Genomic DNA, 21,875 nt, shown 5'->3' with positions numbered 1-21,875 from the left:
TCCCATTCCTATCTTCAGGGCCACATAGAACCACGAAGGAGCCTGACGCTTAGGAACGTTACCAAAGGAAAAATTTTAAAAAAATATCTTGGAATAAAATATTCCGGGTGGCAGCAGACTACCCAGAGGGTTAAGGGATAGATTAAAAGAAAAATCTACCCTAAAGAAAGTAAAGGTCATAACACCATCCATCAGCAGATAGAGCTGAGTGTCATCCGCATACCAGTGACAACCTAGTCCAAAGCTGCGGGCTAACGGGGCAAGGGGGCACATATAGATGTTAAATAGCATCGGGGAAAGAATCGCCCCCTGAGGGATGCCACATACTAAAGAATGGTAAGCAGACATCTGTTCCCTGAGTGCCACCCTCTGTCCTAGATTGTGAAGGAAGGAGTTCAGCCATTGCAGGGCTGTTCCACGAATCCCCACATCGGCAAGGCAATGGGTCAGAAGATTATGATTGACCATGTCAAATGCTGCTGTAAGATCTAAAAGTATCAGCAGTGCCGACCCACTCCAGTCCAGGTGTCGCCGCAGATCATCTGTGAGGGCAACCAGAGCCGTCTCTGTACGATGGCCAGGCCTGAAGCTGGACTGGAATGGATCCAGGATAGAGGCATCACCCAGGTATACCTGCAGCTGTTCTGCTACCGCCCTCTCAATTACTCAAAGTTATCTCAGAAGTCTCAGTCAACTTGAGAGGAACAATCCTTAGTGAAACTACTCCTTTTTAGCTCTCCAGAGAGCCAGCTAAAAAGAAGAAAGCAAACAAATTAAGTAACTGCAGACAAAAGTATCTCCTTTTCAAGTACAACACAATTCTCTCTCTCATTGTCCCACAGCAAACATGAGAAGGGGGTGGGAGTAGAAGACACTCTGTTGTGCCAGCCAGGAGAAAGGTGGGGAAATAGCTTCCAATGCTAGAAAAAGAAACTTTTCAGCAACTTGAGGAAGCCAAGCAAGAAGTGAGAAGGAAAACAAAAGGGAAAAGGTGGGAAACTGCCTCCAGAGCTAAGAAAAAAACCCACTTCTTAGAGCCAAAACACACGTTAAGAAAAACCTAGGTTCAGCACGTGTTCTCTTACCTCAAGGTTTGCCGGGATCTGTAGGCGTCCTGGAAGCTTAAAGTTTAGCATTTACAGAGCGCCTGTATTTTAAGCTTTAAGCTTCCAGGACGCCTTTAAGCTTCCAGGACGCCTACAGATCTTTAAGCTTCCAGGACGCCTACAGATCCCGGCAAACCTTGAGGTAAGAGAACACGTGCTGAACCTAGGTTTTTCTTAACGTGTGTTTTGGCTCTTAGAGCAAACTGTATCCCAGCAACACCAAGAGAAGAGGCAGAGTGGAAAACACTAATATCTTCACAGCTATTCTGCTGTGTCTGGAAAGAAATGGGCAGAAAGTCAGCTTCATGGCTGCAATAAAAGGGAGGAAAGTAGGGAAATTCTGCTGTAGCAATGCGCATAGCATACTTGCTGAAGAGGAACAAGTGCAGGGGAAAATACCTCTGCACTAGAACCTACAACTATATAGCCAAGCTTTTAAGGTTTCCTCAAAATCTGAAAATCCTTTAAAGAGTTATGATGACTTCGTCCAATCCTTAAGGCCACTTTTGGTAGGTGCTCGAGAGGGAAAACTGGTCAAGACTAATTTGTCATCTAAACCTTGGTTTGATCAAAGCTGTATTTGTGCGAAAAATGCTTTAATCTATGCCTATAAGCTAGCACTGAGAGCTGATGAAAAGACCAGACAAGAAGGAGGATCCATCCAATTATAGACCAATCAGCTTACTAAGCATTGTAAGCAAGTTGTCTACAAAACATCTGCTGAAGAAATTTTTAGACTGGCTAGAACAGGAGGATATAATTGCTGATGAGCAAGCTGGGTTTAGAGCTGGCAGGTCAACAATAGATCACTGCCTAGTAATGCAACACCTTGTAGAGAAATACGCTACAGGAGACCAAGCATCACTTTACCGGGCATTTGTTGATTTAAAAGCAGCTTTGTTTTGTGCTTTTCCGGGAGCTTTTTGGCATGGAACGGGTTAATAAAAGCGGGGCAGTCCAAAGTTTTCATTTCTAAAATATTGTTCTGGAGTGTCTCTAACACATCCCACTGTTTTTTGTAGCACTGGCCTTTCTTTAGTGCCCGTTCCGGGCTGTTTTGTGCTGTTCCGGGAGCTTTTTGGCATGGAATGGGTTAATTGAAGGGTTCCAGTCCAGAGTTTTCATTTCTAAAATATTGTTCTGGAGTGTCTCTAACACATCCCACTGTTTTTTGTAGCACTGGCGTTTCTTTAGTGCCCATTCCGGGCAGTTTTGTGCTGTTCCGGGAGCTTTTTGGCATGGAACGGGTTAATTGAAGGGTTCCAGTCCAGAGTTTTCATTTCTAAAATATTGTTCTGGAGTGTCTCTAACACATCCCACTGTATTTTGTAGCACTGGTGTTTCTTTAGTGCCCATTCCGGGCTGTTTTGTGCTGTTCCGGGAGCTTTTTGGCATGGAACGCGTTAATTGAAGGGTTCCAGTCCAGAGTTTTCATTTCTAAAATATTGTTCTGGAGTGTCTCTAACACATCCCACTGTTTTTTGTAGCACTGGCGTTTCTTTAGTGCCCATTCCGGGCTGTTTTGTGCTGTTCCGGGAGCTTTTTGGCATGGAACGCGTTAATTGAAGGGTTCCAGTCCAGAGTTTTCATTTCTAAAATATTGTTCTGGAGTGTCTCTAACACATCCCACTGTTTTTTGTAGCACTGGTGTTTCTTTAGTGCCCATTCCGGGCTGTTTTGTGCTGTTCCGGGAGCTTTTTGGCATGGAACGCGTTAATTGAAGGGTTCCAGTCCACAGTTTTCATTTCTAAAATATTGTTCTGGAGTGTCTCTAACACATCCCACTGTATTTTATAGCACTGGCGTTTCTTTAGTGCCCGTTCCGGGCTGTTTTGTGCTGTTCCGGGAGCTTTTTGGCATGGAACGCGTTAATTGAAGGGTTCCAGTCCAGAGTTTTCATTTCTAAAATATTGTTTTGGAGTGTCTCTAACACATCCCCCTCTTTTTTGTAGCACTGGCATTTCTTTAGTGCCCGTTCCGGGCTGTTCCGTCTCGTTCCGGCTTTTACCCTGTCCCAAGAAAAAAGCGGATAGTTTAGAAGGTGGACGCACAGCGCTAAGCTTCAGGTTCATTGAAGTCCAAGGGTTTAGAAGGGTGTAACTGTTTATTTGCAATGCAACAACGAAATCCTGTGCATGTCGATTTCTAAATATGCTGTGCTGTTTTAAAGGGGGTTGCTTCCAGATAAGTGCGCATAGGATTGCAACAAGTCGATTCTCACATTAGGATCGAGAACAGTTCTGTAAGGAAGGAATTTCGTTGTTGGTGCTGTACCACCAAGTGCCCACAAGGTAGCATTAGTGTCTATAATAAACCCAATGTTTTATTGACAGTTACTTGGAGGACAGCAGTAGGGCTATGGAAGTGCACTCTGAATCAAACATTGCTTGACCTCTCATAGGAAATAACATTACAATCTGTTGACAGTTGCTTCTCTTTCCTAAAACACTGTTATTAAAACAGGGACTGATGATTCCCTCTTCCAACCCTTGCATTTACCTTAGAGTCAAACCCTGCTCTCCTCTTTAGTAAATTAGCTCGCATCACCCTTCTGTTTTACACAGAGTACTCCAAGTCAGATTTTAGAATCCAGAAAATCCTGTTCTTAAGGCATGCATGTACACTTTTATTGTTACCTGAGACAGTCCCATACTCCTGTCACTCCTCAAGCTATGTAAAACAGAATTGTTCAGGAAAGGGTTTTTATAAAGGGCTATATAAGTGGGGGACCCACAAAGTCTTACGGGTGCACCTCATTGCCCCCTGCCTTGCTATTTCCTCTTTCCCTTCCTTGAAAGCCCCCATAGCCTCTCCCCCTTTCCAGTTTTCTTCTCTCTTTCCCATCTACCAGTAAACTCTCCATTATCTGCATTCCCTCTTTCCCTCCTCCTGGTAGCCTTTACCCAGGAAAACTATGGCCCAGTTGTGCAACAGGGAACCCACAAATACTTGGCGGGGGCTCATTTCACCCACTCCTTTCTTCACACAGTTTTCTCTTTCCCTTTTCTTGGCAAGCTCCATATCGTCACCTTTCCCAGTTTCCTGTTTTCCACCCATCGTCCAACCTACCTTTTATCTGCCCTCCTATTTTCAGCTGTATTTATTATTTCATTAATAATGCACCTTTGTCCACAGTGAGGATGCAAAGCAGCTTACATAGTTTCCCTCTTCTCTATTTTATCCTCACAACAACCCAATGAGGAAAGTTAGACGGCAAGCTACAAGTGATGAATGACACCGGTTGGACACTTGTCAGCTTCCCTCAAGTTTTGATGGGAAATGTAGGCAGCTTGGCGGAATGTTGGGCAAGTGACAGTTGAAAAGTCCATTGGACAGCAGTCAGAGAGCCAAGCTGCAAGACCAGGATGCCTACATTTCCCATCAAAACTTGAGGGAAGTTGACAAGTGTCCAACCTGTGTCAGGCGTCACTTGTAGCTTGGCCCTGAGAATGTGTAAGTGGGACAAGGTTACCCAGTGGACTTCCATGGCAGAGCAGGGAATTCAGACCTGGTTTTTCCAAACCCTAGTCTGAAACTCTAACCACTACACCACTTTTGCTTTCTTGTGGTGGTTGCTGTTGACTAGCAGCAAGCAGATGGGTCTGGTGGGTCACAGAACTCACATGACTTCAAATTACCTGGTGGTTGCTGCTGGGCCTGGCTCCAAGGAGTCCTCTCTCAAAGACAAAAACAGGCCTGGTAAGGCCCCTCCTCCCATCCTAGGATTGCAAGCTCCAGGTTGAGAAATTCCTTGAGATTTGGGGAGTGGGGCTTGGAGAAAGTGAGGTTTGGGGAAGGGAGGAACCTCAGCAAGGTATAATTCCATAGGATCTACTCTCCAAATCAGCCATTTTCTCCAGGGGAACTGATATCTGTCATCTGGCAATCAGTTGTAATTCTGGGAGATCTCCAGCCACCACCTGGAGACTGGCAATCCTATTCCGTCCTTTTACTGACAGAAACCAGGGTTGGACATGCTGGCAATATTGTTGTGATTGCTTAAAAATGGCCATTAAGGGCATTCATTTCTTAAAGTAACAGGTGCTACTTCTTTCATTTGGGGGAGTTATTAACCTCCCAATATTCTTTTTTTAAGATTTCAGATTTTTTTTTTGTAAACCTGGGACTTTTAGAAAGATCTGTCGTTTGTTCATGGCTTCCATCTCTTGATTGAATTATTCCCAGATGGGGCAGTGTTGAGAATTGATTATTGTAATGGAACAACTGCAAGGACTTGGGGGGGCATCTTATTTTCTTTCCCCCCGCCATGTTCTTTTCCCCTTCTCTGGCCTCCCATAGCCTCTCCCCCTTTTCCTGCTTCCTTCTCTCCTGCCCACCTTCCTTTGTCTCCCCTCCTCGTCTTTTCCCCTTCCCCCTGGCAGCCTCTCCTGTATGGCTGTTGTGTAGTGGCAGCTGAGCTCAGCCCAGTTGCATGATGGGAAACGTGAAGGGACTTGGAGGAAGTACTCCACTTGCCCATGCTTTTTTCTTTCCTCCTGGTAGCCTCCATATACTTCCCTTTCCCTGCTGTCTTCTCTCCTTCAAACCCATTAAACAACTTACCTTTTATGTGCCCCCTATCTTCATCTGTATTTACTAATTTTCTTCACAACGGGGACCCAAAGCAGCTTACATCATTCTCCTTGCCTCCATATTATCCTCACAATGACTCCAAGAGGTAGACTGTGAGTGTGTGGTTGGCTCAAAGTAAGCTTTCAAAGTGTGATTCATACCTGGGTCTCTCAGATCCTACTCTGAAACTCTAACCACTTCACTATGCTGGCTTTTGTGGGGGAGGAGGGTGGGTGCCAGATCTGGATGAGTCATGCATATCATGTGGTATCAAATAGCCCAGTGGTTGCTTCTGGGTTTGGTCTCAATGAGCCAAAGGCCAAAGTTCCAGAAAGGGCCTTGTCCCAGTCACCTGCCTTTTACTGACAGAAGCCAAGCCTGGATTACTGGCTGAACGGTTATGGTTACCTAGCAACAGCCACTAAGGACATCAGGTTAAAGCTACAGGCATTCCTTTTATCATTTTGCATTTTTTAAACATCCCAATGTTTTTTTTTCTTTAAGTTTTCGGATTTTCCTGCAAACCTGGGGCATTTTTTTGGTGTGTAGGATCTGTCTTGTCCATTCATAGCTCCAGTTTCCAGATTTAAGTATTGACAGAGCAGGACAACTTGGCTATTAGTACATAAGATGATTTAGGAAGGTGCTTTTTATAAAAGGAATAGGACTATGAATTGTGTATAGTATATATTAATGTGAAGATTTTTTTTAATTTGGACAATCTACAGATTGATAATAGACAATAAATAACTCCTATGTGTACAATAAATATATACAATAAACTTTTCAAAGATAACATTTGTTCATAATTAATATAACATATTGTCATAGATCCAGAGGAGTTAGCCGTGATAGTCTGTAGTAGCAAAATAGTAAAGACTCCAATAGCACCTTTAAGACTAACCAACTTTATTGTAGCATAAGCTTTTGAGAGCCACAGCTCTCTCTGTCAGATTCATGCTTAGTCGTCAGATGCAACAATATTGGTTAGTCTTAAAGGTGCTACTGGACTGTTTACTATTTTTATAACGTATTGTGTTATATTAATTTAATACACCAATAGTACGAACGTACATCTTAATTTAATATGCTATTGCAGAGGTCAATGTTTTCATTGTTAAATTTACCTCAGTATCCAAGCCTGCTTTTAGTCTTTAATACCGTGAATTCATGATGGCTGTTTCTAAGTTCAGAAAGTTAACCTTCTCCTTTGATGACTTCTTATATTTCTGTAACCAAGTCATGGGATTTATGTTGTGGTTAAGTTTTAAATATATTATATGACTAGAGTGTATAATGATTAACTTGCAACAGAACTGATGCCGCTCCTCTCCCCTCATTTATTGTGCAAATTACCTGTTTAGTGTAAGAGGTTCAAAATTCCAGCTCCTGTTTCCAGTTTGTAGAAACAAAATGGGTATAATTTCCTGCTATCCCGTATATCAAGGGCCCTTACAAGAAAAGAAATAAGTACATTTTGGGAACAATAAGCATGTGTGTGGACTGTTTGAAATCCAATATTAATTTACTTTCTGTAGCTCCCACATCTGTTCATCCAAGTATCCCCCGTTTCAAAATGGGATTTAAAGGACTGTTGCTTTAAGGTCCTTAACATTTCCTCTTTTTGACCCCAAATTCTGTTTATTGTTTTCAAAATCACCAACAATACAAATAACTTTTACTTAACAATTCCTCTTTATCTACTAATAGTGTAAGTAGCAGTGACTTAGAGTTGCCATCCTCCAGGTGGTAGCTGGAGATCTCCCAGAATTACAACTGATTTCCAGCAGATAAAGATCAGGTCCCCTGGAGAAAATGGCTGCTTTGCGGGGTAGAGTCTATGGCATTATATCCTGCTGAGGCCCCTCCCCAAACCCCAACCTCTCCAGTCTCCACCCCCCAAATCTCCAGGACTTTCTCAACCTAGAGCTGGGAACTATAGAAGGGGTAAACAGTAATGGGTATAGATCAAGATGGGTAGCCATGTTAGTCTGTCTGTAGCAGTGGAAAAGAGCAAAAGTAGGTCCAGTAGCACCTTTAAAGGTTCAGTAGCACCTATAAGACTAACAAAATTGGTAGGGTATGATATTTCGTGAGCTACAGCTCACTTCTTTGAATGGGTAGTATAAGCAAATATTTTTTACCACCAGGGGACCTGCAAGGACGTTTGGAGGAGGCATCTCATTTCCCCCTGTATCCTTTCTTTTTTCCTGCTTCCTTCTCTCATTCCCATCCACCAGCCAACTTACCTTTACCTGCCCCTCTGTCTTCAGCTTTCCCTCCTTCCCTCTTCCTGGCAGCTTCTCCTTGTCCTAGTGCAGTTGAAAGATACCTTTTGTTGCTGGGCCTGTCCAAGTTGTGTGGATGGTGAGGTTCCAGTGGTTGCTGCTGCAGCTGTGCCTGGTGTGTCCTCCTTCACCCATGTGCTTTGCGCACATGCTCTCACATTCACCTGTCACACTGGAAAATGACATCATTTTTGACCATGATGTGGAAGCTACAGGTTGCCTTGGGGAACAATTCACTAAAAATCGCTCCCAAACATAGAGTTTGGGAACAAGTTTTAATGAATTGTGCCCTGGTGCAACCTGTAGCTTCTATGTTGCGCTGGAAAATGATGTAATTTCCTGGTGTGGCAAGGAAGCATGTGCAGGCTTTCTGAGCATGCCCCTTCCGGTGCCTTCCCCCTTGCTTGCCAGGGGAGTGGAGGTGGGGGCCAGGAATTGGGGGCAGGGAAACCCTGAAGGGAAGCTGGTTACAGCCATAGTTTGGGACACATGCACTACTGGAGCTTCAAAAGCAATACAATAGGACCCAGTTGTGTAACTAACATCTTATTGTTTGTAATGGGAGTGGAAAAGAGTAAGAGTCCAGTAGCACCTATAAGAATAACAAAATTTCTGGTGTAAGAGCTTTTAATGGGAGTTAGTCATGACTGGAACTTATTAGATTTGGCCCAGTAGCTATTGAACTGCTAGTTTTGAACAACTTGCACAAACATTTCTGTACACAATCTGGGTGATGGGAATGACATAGGCCGATAGAAGATACCTGAAGTTTCTCAGAACTTGCCATCTTTTGTCTCTACTTTCTCACAGCAATTTGTTAACTGTGGAAAAGGGAAGGATAGTAATCCATAAAGAAGATTCTAGGCTTAGATATTTAAGGTTTTATTTATTGTTTAGGCAGGAGCACACACCACTATGATACTTCAGTGATCCTTTTTTATTTGTTTTTTTAACTTACAAATTTGTACCCTACCTTTCTGCCCTCATTGGGGCCACCAAAGTGGCTAACAGATTAAAACATACATTTCCATCCATCAATCTAATCTAATCTAATCTAATCTAATCTAATCTAATCTAATCTAATCTAATCTAATCTAATCTAATCTAATCTAATCTAATCTAATCTAATCTAATCTAATCTAATCTAATCTAATCTATCACCCACCTTTCTCGCTGAAATCAAAGGCAGATTACACAGTTTGAGTGAAAATATAACATAATCAACAGCTAGGACATTCACTGAGCAAAGTAGAATAACGAACAACAGTTACAACGTTCTGGGAAACAGATACAATAGGGAATGGTAGCAGAAAAATTTTAAACAATCATAAAACTGAGCACAGAGATGAAATCTATCTAAAATAAAGCATAACTAATTTCCATGGCATGTTTAGCAATAAAAACATGTCTTTAAAACAATTAAAACCAAATAAAAGCACATCATTAAAACAATTAAAACCCAAACTAACACACACACACACAAACAACCAATGAAGATAGTTTCAGGTGGGTAGCCATGTTGGTCAGTAGTAGAAGAGCAAGATTCAGGACCAGTAGCACCTTAAAAACCACCTAGATTTGCAGGGTATGAGCTTTCAATGGGAGCTTTGACTCCTGAAAACTCATACCCTCGAAATCTAGTTGGCCTTTAACATTCTACTGGACCCAAATCTTACACATAAACTAGCAATTTAAACATATGGCAGGAAAAAAGGATAACTGAGAGAACACCAGACAAAACTAAGTCTTTACCCACTGATGGAAGATTATTATTATTTATTATATTTATATCCTACCCACCCCGCAAGTGGGCTCATGGCAATAAAGTATAAAATGGAGGAGATAAGAGTGATGTAAGCCGTTTTTGGATCCCCACTGGGGAGATAGTCAGGATATAAATGAGGTAAACAAATAAATAAAATTGGCCAGCCATTTGAAGAAGTGGTGCAGGGAATATCAAACGGAAAATCAGTCAAATGTGAACCTATGACCTGCATGCTCTCAGAAAACAGTTGCATCAGTGCACTGGGGTGGGGTGGCTCATAAAAGACTATGGGTTGTTTTATTGTTGCTTATCTGTAAAAAAAAATTAAGATGTCTATTATATCTGTAATGACTGGGTATAACATATTCATTTAGTTCTGTGCAATGGCACAGTTAAAAACTGTCTTAATTTGGTTGTAGCTCTTCCCTTCCCTAAATTTATTTTTTGCTTCCTAACTGAAAAATGACACCCTCCAGTGCGTGACAAAGTATTAGGTGTTGGTGTTGGATGGTAACTGCCAGCACGTTCGCCAAATGGAAGCTAAATGTGCACTTTCCATATTTTCGAGGACTGATCAGTGGTCTTAGAGTCTGTACAAATTGACTACTGCGCTTTTAATAGGGTTTTGGTAAATGGTAATTGGTAGAGGAATATTTTCCAGGCATGGAGTCTATCCTTACCTACTACTGGCTGCCAATCAAACCGCTGTTAAAGGGCTCAGCTACAGGGGCCAATTCAAAAGCAGCTAAACCTGAAGCCAATCCTCCAGGTTTCTATCCTTCCTATTGGAGGAATTTCTGTATTATATATTAAGAAATTTCTCCTAAAGCCCTCCCCAAGTTTTTTCAGAGAAAAGTCCAATTGACGTTAGTAAATTTGATTTATATACTGCCCTTCAGGACAACTTAATGCCCACTCAGAGTGGTTTACAAAGTGTGTTGTTATTATCTTCATGACAATTGTCCTCTGAGGTGGGTGGGGCTGAGAGAGCTCTGGGAAGCTGTGACTGACCCACAGTCACCCAGCTAGCTTCAAGCGGAGGAGTGGGGAATCAAATCTGGTTCTCCAGATTAAAGTTCGGCTGCTCTTAACCACTACACCATATGTGCTGATTCAGTGCCTGTTTACTTAGGAGTAAATCTTGGTTTCCCCATGCAGCAGAATGAGATAGAATAGGTTATACTATACAGACTGGAACTGGAGAGATGTGTGTTATATTTTTTAATTCTTTCATGTGTTAACAAAATTATTTGCAGGTAAAAATGAAAGTAAAGGAGAAAGTGACAAAGCACGAACATGAAGAAGATAAAAGTAACGATTACTGAGGAATTTTTTAAGAACAGCAGGATTTGAGTCCACTGGTACCTTAGAGACTAACAAGATTTTCTGGATATAAACTTTTGAGAATCAAACTGCCTTCTTCAGGTATCTGCAACCAATACAGCTGCCTACCTGAAACAATGTTTAGGTTGACAGTGAGAAACTGAAATTGTTAAAAGATTTCTTGGATCAATCATTAACCAAATGGGAGACTGCAACCAGGGAATCAGAAGGAGATTGAAACTTGAAAGGGCAGCAGTGAAGGAACTAGAAAAGATCCTTAAAAATAAAGATGTGTTGCTGGGGACAAAAATAAATTCATCTTATGGTATTCCCAATTACCAGGGCTTTTTTTCTGGGAAAAGTGGTGGTGGAACTCAGTGGTGGAACTCAGAACCGCACAATGACGTCACTTTGGGGGGAACAAGGAGGAAGTTTTTTAAAGTTTAAATCACCCTCGGCGAAAATAGTCACATGGCCGGTGGCCCTGCCCCCTAATCTCCAGACAGAGGGGAGTTTAGATTGCCCTCCGTGCAGCGCAGAGGGCAATCTAAACTCCCCTCTGGAGATCAGGGGGCGGGGCCACCAGCCATGTGACCATTTTCAAGAGGTGCTGGAACTTCGTTCCACCACGTTCCTGCTGAAAAAAAGCCGTGCCCATTACTATGTATGGATGTGAAAGTTGGATAATGAAGTAAATGGACAGGAAGAAAATTGATTTATGTGGTGCTAGAGGAGAGTTTAAAAAGTTCCTGAAAACAGATAGAGAATATTAGCAGGTGAAGAACCTGGGTTAATAATAATAATGTTATCATCTATAGCCATTTCATTGGTTCAGAGTCTTTTTATTATGACTACAATTACTATTATTACTTTATTATTACCAGGGGTCATTTCGTAGAAAAAGTGCTGCAGGAACCCATTAGCATAACTCATTAGCATAACTCATTAGCATATGTCATGCCCCTTGCCATCACCGGAAGTGTGTCATTGGCATAACTGATTTGCATATGCCACACCCCCTGACCTCACCTATCCTGGCTGTTTTGGACCCAATCCTGGCCATTCAGGGCCGAAATTGGACCCAAAATGGCAAAAAGGGGCTGAAAATGGCTGAAAAGTGGCCCAAAATGGTCAGAATTGGGCCGCTGCTGAGCAGGAGAGTGAGCCACCACCCATAAGAGGCCCGATCCTGGCCATTTTGGGACCAATCCTGGCTGTTTTAGGCCCAATCATCGCCATTTGGGGCCCAATCCAGACCAAAACCGGCCCCAAATGGCCAAAAATCAGGTGGGTGGAGCCACCTGAAATGTGACCTCTTTGGAGAACTACCCCCTCAAAATGAGCCCTGATTATTATTACTATTACTTTACTCTCCCAGCTTTCTGTAGATTATGCAAAACTGAATTATTCAAGAGGGCTTTTTTACTCAGATAAGAGGACTGTAATATAAGGAAGCAGTCTCAAAGAGAGGCATCAGTAAAGGGATAAAGTGTGACTATAGACTTTACTACTGCTGCCATAAGTATGATAAACTGTAGACTTTGTTACTATTGCTGTTAAGTAAGATCCTGCTGGGTAGATCCTATGTTGTTTAATATGTCAAATGTCAATCTGAGAATTACGAATGCTTTGTTTCAGCATTTCTTCAACTATGTATTGGATTTCTGCTGGTTGTAAATCTTTGCAAATTGGCAGGTGTATATCCTATTACACCTGTATTGAAATATCTTTGAAATTGGCTATATTGAACCACACTGAGTCATCTGCTTTGAGTCTCAATGAGAAAAGCAGACTATAAATAACGTTAATAAATAAATAAATATTAGTTACAGTTTTTACTGATGGTGTTTATGTTTTAGGTTGCTGATGGCAACTGTTTCTGTTCTTTTTGATAACACCAAAAAGATTTAAAAAGAAATCGTGGCACCTTAGACTCATAAGCTTTCGTGAGTCAGAGCTCACTTCATATGATGCATTGGAGTATTACACTCCAATACAAAAATCTTTATTGGAGTATTATTGAAGTACTAATCCTTCAAGCTCAAATTTGCTCCAATACATCTGATGAAGTGAGCTCCGATTCACAAAAGCTCCTACTGGAATGAATAACGTTAATCTTAAGGTGTCGCTGGACTCCAGCTTAATTTCGCTGCTGCACACTATTCCAGCCCTATGGTTGCCAGCTCTGGGTTAGAAAATTCCTGGAGAATTTGGGGGTGGAGTCCAGGGAATGCAGAGTTTGGGGAGGGACTTCAGAGGGGTGCATTTCTCCAGAGGAGCTGATCTCTGTGGCTTCGAGATCAGCTGTAATTCCAGATCGCCAGCTGGCAACTGGAGGTTGGCAACCCTTCCAGCCACCCTTCTGCAATTCCCGTGAACAATGTCCATATTTTATTTTCTTATATTATTTGCTTCTTTACTGTTTTTGTTAACTGGGTGACCCTTCTTGAGTATTATTCATAGCAAAGGTGAGATGCATACAGGCACTGCCGGCGTTATAATAGAGGCGGGGTAGGCGATGGCCGCGAGCGCTTCTTTCCGAAGGAGGCGCCGTTGCCTGGCCCCAGCCCCGCCTCCAACAACACCTCAGCTTGACCCAGCACCAGAGCAGCAGCCAGCGACGCTTCATGCCGTTTGCTTGTGCCTCTCAGTTCTCCCCGGCTGGCAGCCAATCCCCTCCCTGGCTCTCCATGTGGTGTTTGTGTACGCACCGGAGCCCCGCTCCGCCCCGCCCCGCCCGGCTCTCATTGTGAGCGTCCTGGTGCGCGCCGCGCAGGCGGGCAGAGGCTCTGGGGCGCAGCAGCCGCAGCCCTGCCCCCGCTCCAAGCAGAAGCGCGTGCTGGCCTCTTGGGCTGATTAGCAGCACGAAGGGCAGAGGTGGGGCAGGGAAAGTCTGCAGTTTCTGCAAGAGACGGGACCTGCCTGCATTGTGGAGCCTGGCAGGGGATCAGGCACAGCACAGCGTGAGCATATTTGGAAAGTTTATTATCTGTCTGTGTTGCAGCCCAGGGTTGAATTAGCAGGATGATTCTGCTCCTGATGTAACGAACAGCTTGTAAAGCATTTCTGGAAACTCCCATTCACATTCAGTGTACAGGTGGAACAATGCAAGGTGTATGGGATTTCCATCCTTCATATTTTCCCTTGCATTCCTGCTGTACAAAAGGATGAATGTGCTAAAAAACAAAATTTCACCTTAGAATGACACCTTAATGTCAACCTGGATAGAAGCTCTCTTGGTGATTCACAGCAAAAGAAGAATCCAGGCAAAGTAAATTTCCAAAAATAGTTTTATGAGAACGCACACACAGGTTGCTGACATCCTCCTCCTCCTAATCTCCTGACATCCCCATTTTCATCCTGCCAGGAAAAAAAGGCATGCAATTGGAAGGGGTGTGCATGTTTAATACAGGGTTTCCATGTCTGTGTTGTGTTTGGACAACCTTCTTTATTTATGGTGTTTAAGACATGGTAGGTGACAAGATGCTGCTCCCCCAGTTTGCTCAAAGGAGAGACAGGCAGACCTTTTAAAACCTGGACTTTCCTAAAGCTTTGGTTGCCAACAGCCAGGAGGCAGTAGCAGAATATAAATTAGTGCTGTCTCTGCCAAACCATTCTGTTCCTTGTGCCATTTATGCTTCTGCAAACTCCTGCCACTGTCCAGGAGATCAAAGTTTGGACAGACTACTGTCAGTTCATATTCAACCTTTCTCACTTGGCCTCACCTTCCTCACAGGGTTGTTGTTGGGAGGATAAAAATATAAAATGAGGAAGAGAGAACCTTGCATGCCCTGTGAAAACCTTGCAAGAGAAAAGGCACGCAAAGTGAGATTTTGACGTGCCTGAAATGAAAACATGCAAGAGACATATTTTTGACATCACAGTTCACAGGTTTATTCAAAGTTATTTGTGATTTGTTATCTGTTTCCTGTTTAAGAAAGAAAAACAAAAGATTTATTGTTATTTATTCTCACACTTATTTAAAAATTTAAATTTAAATTAAGAAAAAATTAAATTAAAAATGTAAAAAGTTTTAAGTTTTGCAATTTTCATTTTTCCTACATTTCTTCTGTTTTTTATAATTGGTTAGTGGGGGGGGGGCGCAAGTAGGTATCTTGCCTCAGGCGCCAGAAACCCTGGCACTGGCCCTGCATACAGGTCTTCTAAATACATAATTTTGTTCATCCTGATAGGCTAGTTTTCCTCCATGGAGGGAGGCGTGTTAAACATGGAGGGCGTTCAGAAACGGCCAGTCTTCCGTGTCAGGACGCTTCTCCTGGTGGAGGCTAGGCCTCGGGAGTGCACGTGAAGCGCGCAACAGACGCGTTCTTCCTGCCAGCCCAGCCTCGGAAGAGTTAAAGGCGACGTCAGTGGGTGTCGGGCCGAGCCCCCGACCTTCCCCCGGTCTCTGGGCCTGCGACGCCTCCCATTCGCCGGCCGCCCTCGGGGTTTTTCCAGCAGCCCAGCGCGGAGGGGGCAGGGCATCCGCCGCCACCGGCCCGCCGCCTGCTCCAGCCCCTGCCTGCTTTTGCGCGCTGCAACTCGCTCGAAGATGGCGGCCCAGAGTCTCCTCTCCCGGCTCAGCCGGTGCCTCCCCGTCGCTTCCAGCTGGGCTCCCCGAAACGGGACTCTGCAATTCTGGCTCCGGACGCAGGCGAAGGTAAGGAGCAGCCCGCAAAGCTCCGGGCCCCGCATCGGCCCCCTGGAGCAGGAGGCATCTCTGTCCAGGGCCCATTTCATTGCAACGGGGTTGAGCTACTGAGAGGGTTGCCAGACCTCCAGGTGGGGGCTGGAGATCCCCCTGAATTGCAACTGATCTCCAGATTACAGAGCTCAGTCTCCTTGGAGAGAATGGCTGATTGGGAAGGTGGCCTCCATGCTGAGTCCCTCCCCAAATCTCCAGGAATTTCCCAAATTGGGGTTGGCAACGCCACCAGACCAACGTGTCCCTTGGCCGCATTCCCTTCTTGCTGCAGTTCCAACCTTCTTCCCTTTGCTCGGGCGGGCCTAGATCCCCCTGCTGCTCTTGGCGTGCTGCGTGCCCTTGTGAGGCGGCCCACGATGTGTTGCAGCAAGCACGGCGCGTCTCTCCGGCCGCGGCCAACGGGTTACCTGCCGCGCGGAGTCCTTCAGCGCTTGCAAACAATGACACGCTTGGCCTGGTCAGGCTAACCTTGGGGAGGACGCTGCGCTATGCGCGGCCTGCAGTTCCTCATTTCCTTTGACCTATCATTATGCTTGAGCTATTCTTACGCTGCTTCGAAGACCTGGGGACTATGAATGGCTACTCGGAAGCAAGCCCCAGCGGCAACAATGGATCTTGCTTCCGAGGAAGCGTATTTATTATTGCCTTCTTGATCTGAGGTATCTTTTGTCAAAAAAAGTAGAATTTGGGGGTTCTGCCAATGTAGAAACTTTTGGGCCAAATTAACCTTCATTTCTAAGATTCTGCAGAACTCGTTTCACTACAGTTAGCATTTATTTTAGAAATGAGGGACGCTGGATTTCAGGAAGATTGGTACTAGTCCCATTGATTTTACTGACATACTTGAATTCTGCTTTACTTCCAAGTGAGAGCCCCAGCAGCTTACAACATTCTCACACACTCCATTTTATCCTCACAATAATAGCCTTGTGAGGTACGTGAGGCTTAGAGAGTTATTTCTTTTATTTCATTTTTGTACCACTTTTCTTCCCAGTGGGGATACAGGATGGCTTATATCATGCTCCTCTCCTCTATTTTATCTTCACAACTACCTTGTGAGGTAGGTTAGGCTGAGAAATTGTGACTGGCAGAGCTTCCATGGCAGAACAGGGATTTGAACGTGAGTCTCTCAGATCCGCCTCTGATACTCTAGCTGCTACCCACACAAGTTGTCTCTTACTTGCAAAGCTGTGTGCTGTAGGATTGCCCCCCCCCCCTCCCAACTCTGAGCTTTTCCTGATTAGGTGATATTTGAGCTCAGATCTAGCAGTGACCTCAAAGCTTTTTTGCTAATGCCAGATATTACGTGGGTGGGATGGGTTGTGTTATGTTGAATAAAATATAATAGCACATGTTTAGAGCGCTTAAGAGAGATTCAGAAATGCTACAGTTTCACGTGTCCCAGGGGCTCTGCTTAGTCCTGAAAGCTGGTTCTGGGTCCCCTCATCCTTTTGGCTATTCATGTCTTAACCTTTCAATAGATCCCTTTTTGTCAACTGCCTACTACAAATTGCAGATGAGCGTTATATATGCCACCAAGCATAGTGGTGTCTATTAAAATGTTTTACTAGTAGTGGTAGTAAAAACAACATTTTTTCCATCCTTCCTTCATGGTAGCACAAATAGTTATCTCCTCTAGTTTATCCTCAGAACAACCCTGTAAGGTAGGCCACACTAAGAGTGAGTGATTGAACCAAGGTCACCCAGTTGTTTTTCATGGCAGAGTGGGAATTTGAACCTGGGTCTCTCAGTTCCCAGTCCAACACTGTAACCGTCACACTATAGTGCATGATCGCCTCAGCTGTGTTTGCCACCCTGAACTCCTTGGAGGGAAGGGTGGGCTAAAAATGTGAGGAATGAAGTCTGCATTGCTTAAAAGTAGCTGTAGATTGAGAGCATAGGAAGGAAAATACTACTTTATTTTTATGTACCCTGCCTTAGTTCAGTGTTTCAGGGCGAGTTCTCAGAAAACTCTATAATGGTGTCATTTTCTTTTATAAGGGTGCTATGAAGTATTTGGCTGTACCATTCCAGGAGGGCCTATAATAATACCTGTTCCTTGGGTGATCATTGCCTTTATTTTACATCGCAGAGTGAAACTCAGGCTGCAGCATGGGACTAAATCTGTGCCGTAGCAGGATTGTGGTTTCATTTCCTCGGGTATAAAGTGTAACAAACTGTGGAGAATCAGGAGAAGAGGTAGCAATTAGATAAAATAGTCGTGAAATCCTAACGAAATAAAGACTTAGAAAAATTACAAAATTATTCTTGCTGTTGTTTCATAATTCAAACAGCCATTCAATACATATCAGTACACACAGTCTTCATATACAGAACCAGGGCTTTTTTTCAGATGGAACGTTGGGGAATGGAGTTCCGGAACCTCTTGAAAATGGTCACATGGCTGGTGGCCCCGCCCCCTGATCTCCAGACAGAGGAGAATTTAGCTTGCCCGCCGCGCCGCCAAGCGGCGCAGCAGGCAATCTAAATTCCCCTCTGTCTGGAGATCAGGGGGCGGGGCCACCAGCCATGTGACCATTTTCTCCGAGGGCAACCCACTGAGTTCCACCACCTCTTCCCAGAAAAAGGGCCCTGTACAGACTATACATAAAGCGCTAGTGCAAAACCATGATGGTATCGCCTATGAACAATTAATATTTTTAATGTCCATCAATATTCTTGGAATTTACTCAAAAAGTTCATAGGGTCAAATTTCAAGCATAGGTCCAAATACATGCAGGTTGGATTAGACCATCTGACGGGCAGACTGGTTCATTGGGGGGGGGGAGGTCCCCGTTTCCGAGTCTTTTTCAAAGATGGTTATCTCACCGACGTAATTTTCAGTATTCAAAAACTCCCATTCAAACTCCACTAAAGAAAACGTCGGATGCTGCTCCTGAGGAATGCCCTACAAAGAGGCTGGTAATTGTGTCCTAGAACATGGCGATTTGCACAGTTTCAGGTCGTCACAGGATACTTCAGTATGGGAGAGCCCGTGTGGTGGTGTAGCTAGAGTGACAGGCTAGGATTTGGGTGACCCAGATTTGATTCCCTGCTCTGTCGTGGAAGCTCACTGGGCCAGTTGCACACACTCAGCCTGGCCTATTTCTCAGGATTTGTTGTGAGGAAAAAAATGGAGGGGAGGAGAAGATGTAAGCCACTGTGGGGCCCCATTGGGAGAAAGGCAGTGAATAATGAAGTTTAAAAAAAAATGAATTAAATATTCCTAAATACTTTCATTACCCTGAGGCCTGCAGTTCTTTCCCTCCACCAATGTCCATGGTAAGACAACTTCCCCAAAGTATGCTGGCCACTGTTCTCTTGATTTATACATATGGCTTCTGAAGTTTTTGCTTGCAGGGGATTTGGCTTGCCTGCATCACAGAATGACTTGGAGGTAGGGCTGCTAAAAGCCTGGAAGGAAAAAAAAATATCTCTTTAATAGAGGCTTAATGGAATGTTATTTATCTTCATGTCCAGAAAGGCTTTAGCTGCCTATTTTCACTCATTAAACCTCTGTTTAAAAGGGCAGGGCATTTGTCAGACCCGTTAGCAACTCGAGTTGGACGTGTTTTGTGGTTCTGTGTAAAGGACGTTGGCCATGTTAGCACATTTTGATTGGCTGGGAGGTGTGTCCGCTTGAGGACAGGTAACCAGCCCGTTGCTTGGGTCTTCTGTTGTACCAGTGTTGATCAAATGCCACATGTGACTTTCCAGGCAGGGGAAACAAACTGTTGGCTGCCAGGAGCTGCTTGGAAAGTGACACAGCACCAGATACTTCTTACTATTTCTGTTCCAAATGGAGGTATTAATAGGAACAAGGAGCTGCTTTTCATAGTTTCTTTTGATGTCTCTGTTCAATTGCCTAGTCACAAATCCAGTGTATTTTCATTTATTTGGCCAGGAGACCTTTTTAGGACCAGCAAGATGCAGGTTCAAATTCCTGGACTTACTGTATGTTCTTGCGCTATTCAGTTTCTCATCCGTAACCTACCTCACAGGGATGTTGTGCCTAGGACTGCTGTTTGAGGAATCTTCCTGATTAAGAATGTTGGATAACTGATAACTGAATTGCAGATCTAAATTCTTACTGCATACTTTGTCTTTCATGGATTATAAAAGTGTTCAGCCATGTAATGCCCACAGTGTAGGTACAGTTGCCAAATCCTAGAAGAAAATTGCCTGGCCTCCTCTTAGGCCTGTAACAGCTACTTGGTGTGCAGGATTTGGCAAATGAAGGCTTTGTGAAGATAAGAACATTAACTTGTTAATGTCTGCAGTACACATCAAACTACCATTAAGAGCTCTGGATGCAAGGAGGTTACAGAATGTTAGCAACCTTATGTTTGCGTGCTGAGAACACAAACTCAGCTGATCATTGCTGGAGTTGAAGTTTATTTTTTAAATATATTTTTTATTTTCTAAATAATAAAAGAGATACAAAACAAAAAAGGAGCAGGAATACAAATTACACTAAGGGAAAATTAAGGTACCCGTTACAAAGTTTGTCTAGAGTACGATAACCATATATCATTTAAATATCATATGCAAGTTTATTACAGCCATTCTCGGAAACTTTTCCTCTCTCTCTTTTACTATATCACACTATTAAATCAAATATTAAAATATAATATTGTATTTAAAAATATTTAACAATAGTCATTGTTATACTTTTCTTACTTCCAAATTAATTATATATGGAGTTGAAGTTTGGATCTCTTGCCTGGATGTAAGTTCAGAAGCTGGTCCGCAGTTTCATTTTATTTATTAACACTTTCAGTTCAATGTATTGTCGAAGGCTTTCACGGTTGGAGAACGATGGTTGTTGTGGGTTTTCCGGGCTGTATTGCCGTGGTCTTGGCATTGTAGTTCCTGACGTTTCGCCAGCAGCTGTGGCTTCAGAGGTGCTACACCTCTGAAGATGCCAGCCACAGCTGCTGGCGAAACGTCAGGAACTACAATGCCAAGACCACGGCAATACAGCCCGGAAAACCCACAACAACCAACTTTCAGTTCAACGCACTGGTTTAAACACATCAGAAGTGGAAAGCATGTTAATCTGTTTAAACTTGTTCAGTGACATTGAGATTAACAATCGCCTGTTCTGTTCAACTGCCACCACTTGCCCTGGTTAGTTTGCACTGTCTTCCCAGGTAGCATCTTGATGGACTATTTGAGTAAAGGGAGGGGGGGGCATGGCTCATCTGCTTCACATGCAAAAGGTCCCAGGTTCAAGTTCTGGTATCCATTGTTAAGAGGATCAGGAAGTAGGTGATGTGCCAGTCACAATAGAAAATACTGAATTTGATATACCAACAGTCTGTGTCATTGTAAAGAGGCCCTTGATACTTGGTACACATGTAATTGAGTTAATACAGATATTTTGCCATAGCACCTAGGCATGTTCCCGGTAATGTTCTCATTAATGTGATTTGGATTTTTTTAAAAAGTTCTTATTTTCCCTGTTTTTTTTGTACCAGCTTTCTTTATTTCCCAGGCCTAAACTATAACTCTTGATAAATCCAAGATTTACAGTGAAATCCTAAGTGGAGTTACTCCAGTCCAAGCCCATTGAAATCAATGGGTTTAGACTAGACTACTCCAGTCCAAGCCCATTGAAATCAGTGGGCTTAGACTAGAGAAACTCTGCTTAGGATTTCACTGTTAAGTTTAGCTTGGGCTTAGTTAGGGTTCCTGGCAGGCCAAGAAATAGTTCTAGGCTCTTTTCTAAGACCTGAGTATGCACATGTCTTCCTTTTTACAGCCTTGAGCTAACTATGATCACTGGATCAGTGCTGCAAATATGTGCGCTGTTAAAGGGACAGCTACAGAACCCACTTCAAAAGTCAGCAGTCCTACAATCCATGAAACTTTGGCTTTTGTAAATGGCTAATTCTCTTTTTCCGTTGGCAGACTCGTGTCATTTACCCAATCCACATTGTGCGCAACGATGACACCAAAGTACCATGAATTTATTGTAATAAGACAGAGAATCCTATGTACTTCATTTACTCCCCACTGGGGGGCCCTTACTGGGTGACATTGTCCTCTTCTGTTTTAGCCCCACAACCAAGCCTGTGAGATACTTTCAGGTGGTTAGCTGTGTTGGTCTGTAG

The 21,875-nt window shown here is 43.5% G+C and overlaps 1 protein-coding gene across 1 annotated transcript in view; it reads left to right on the top strand.

Moving 5' to 3' along the window:
• The first annotated feature begins 15,342 nt into the window (after window positions 1-15,342).
• The window catches only part of OXCT1 (3-oxoacid CoA-transferase 1), an 81,267-nt gene continuing 74,734 nt past the window's right edge, over window positions 15,343-21,875 (top strand). The window contains exon 1 of the mRNA XM_054986664.1: window positions 15,343-15,714. Coding sequence (XP_054842639.1) covers window positions 15,607-15,714 — 108 coding nt within the window. The 5' untranslated portion in view covers window positions 15,343-15,606. The remainder of the gene's footprint in view (window positions 15,715-21,875) is intronic.

The sequence above is a fragment of the Eublepharis macularius genome, chromosome 8 (genome assembly GCF_028583425.1).
Source record: "Eublepharis macularius isolate TG4126 chromosome 8, MPM_Emac_v1.0, whole genome shotgun sequence".
NCBI lineage: Eukaryota > Metazoa > Chordata > Lepidosauria > Squamata > Eublepharidae > Eublepharis > Eublepharis macularius.
Note: the sequence above shows the minus strand (reverse complement) of the source record. Positions and strands in the feature narration are given on the sequence as shown.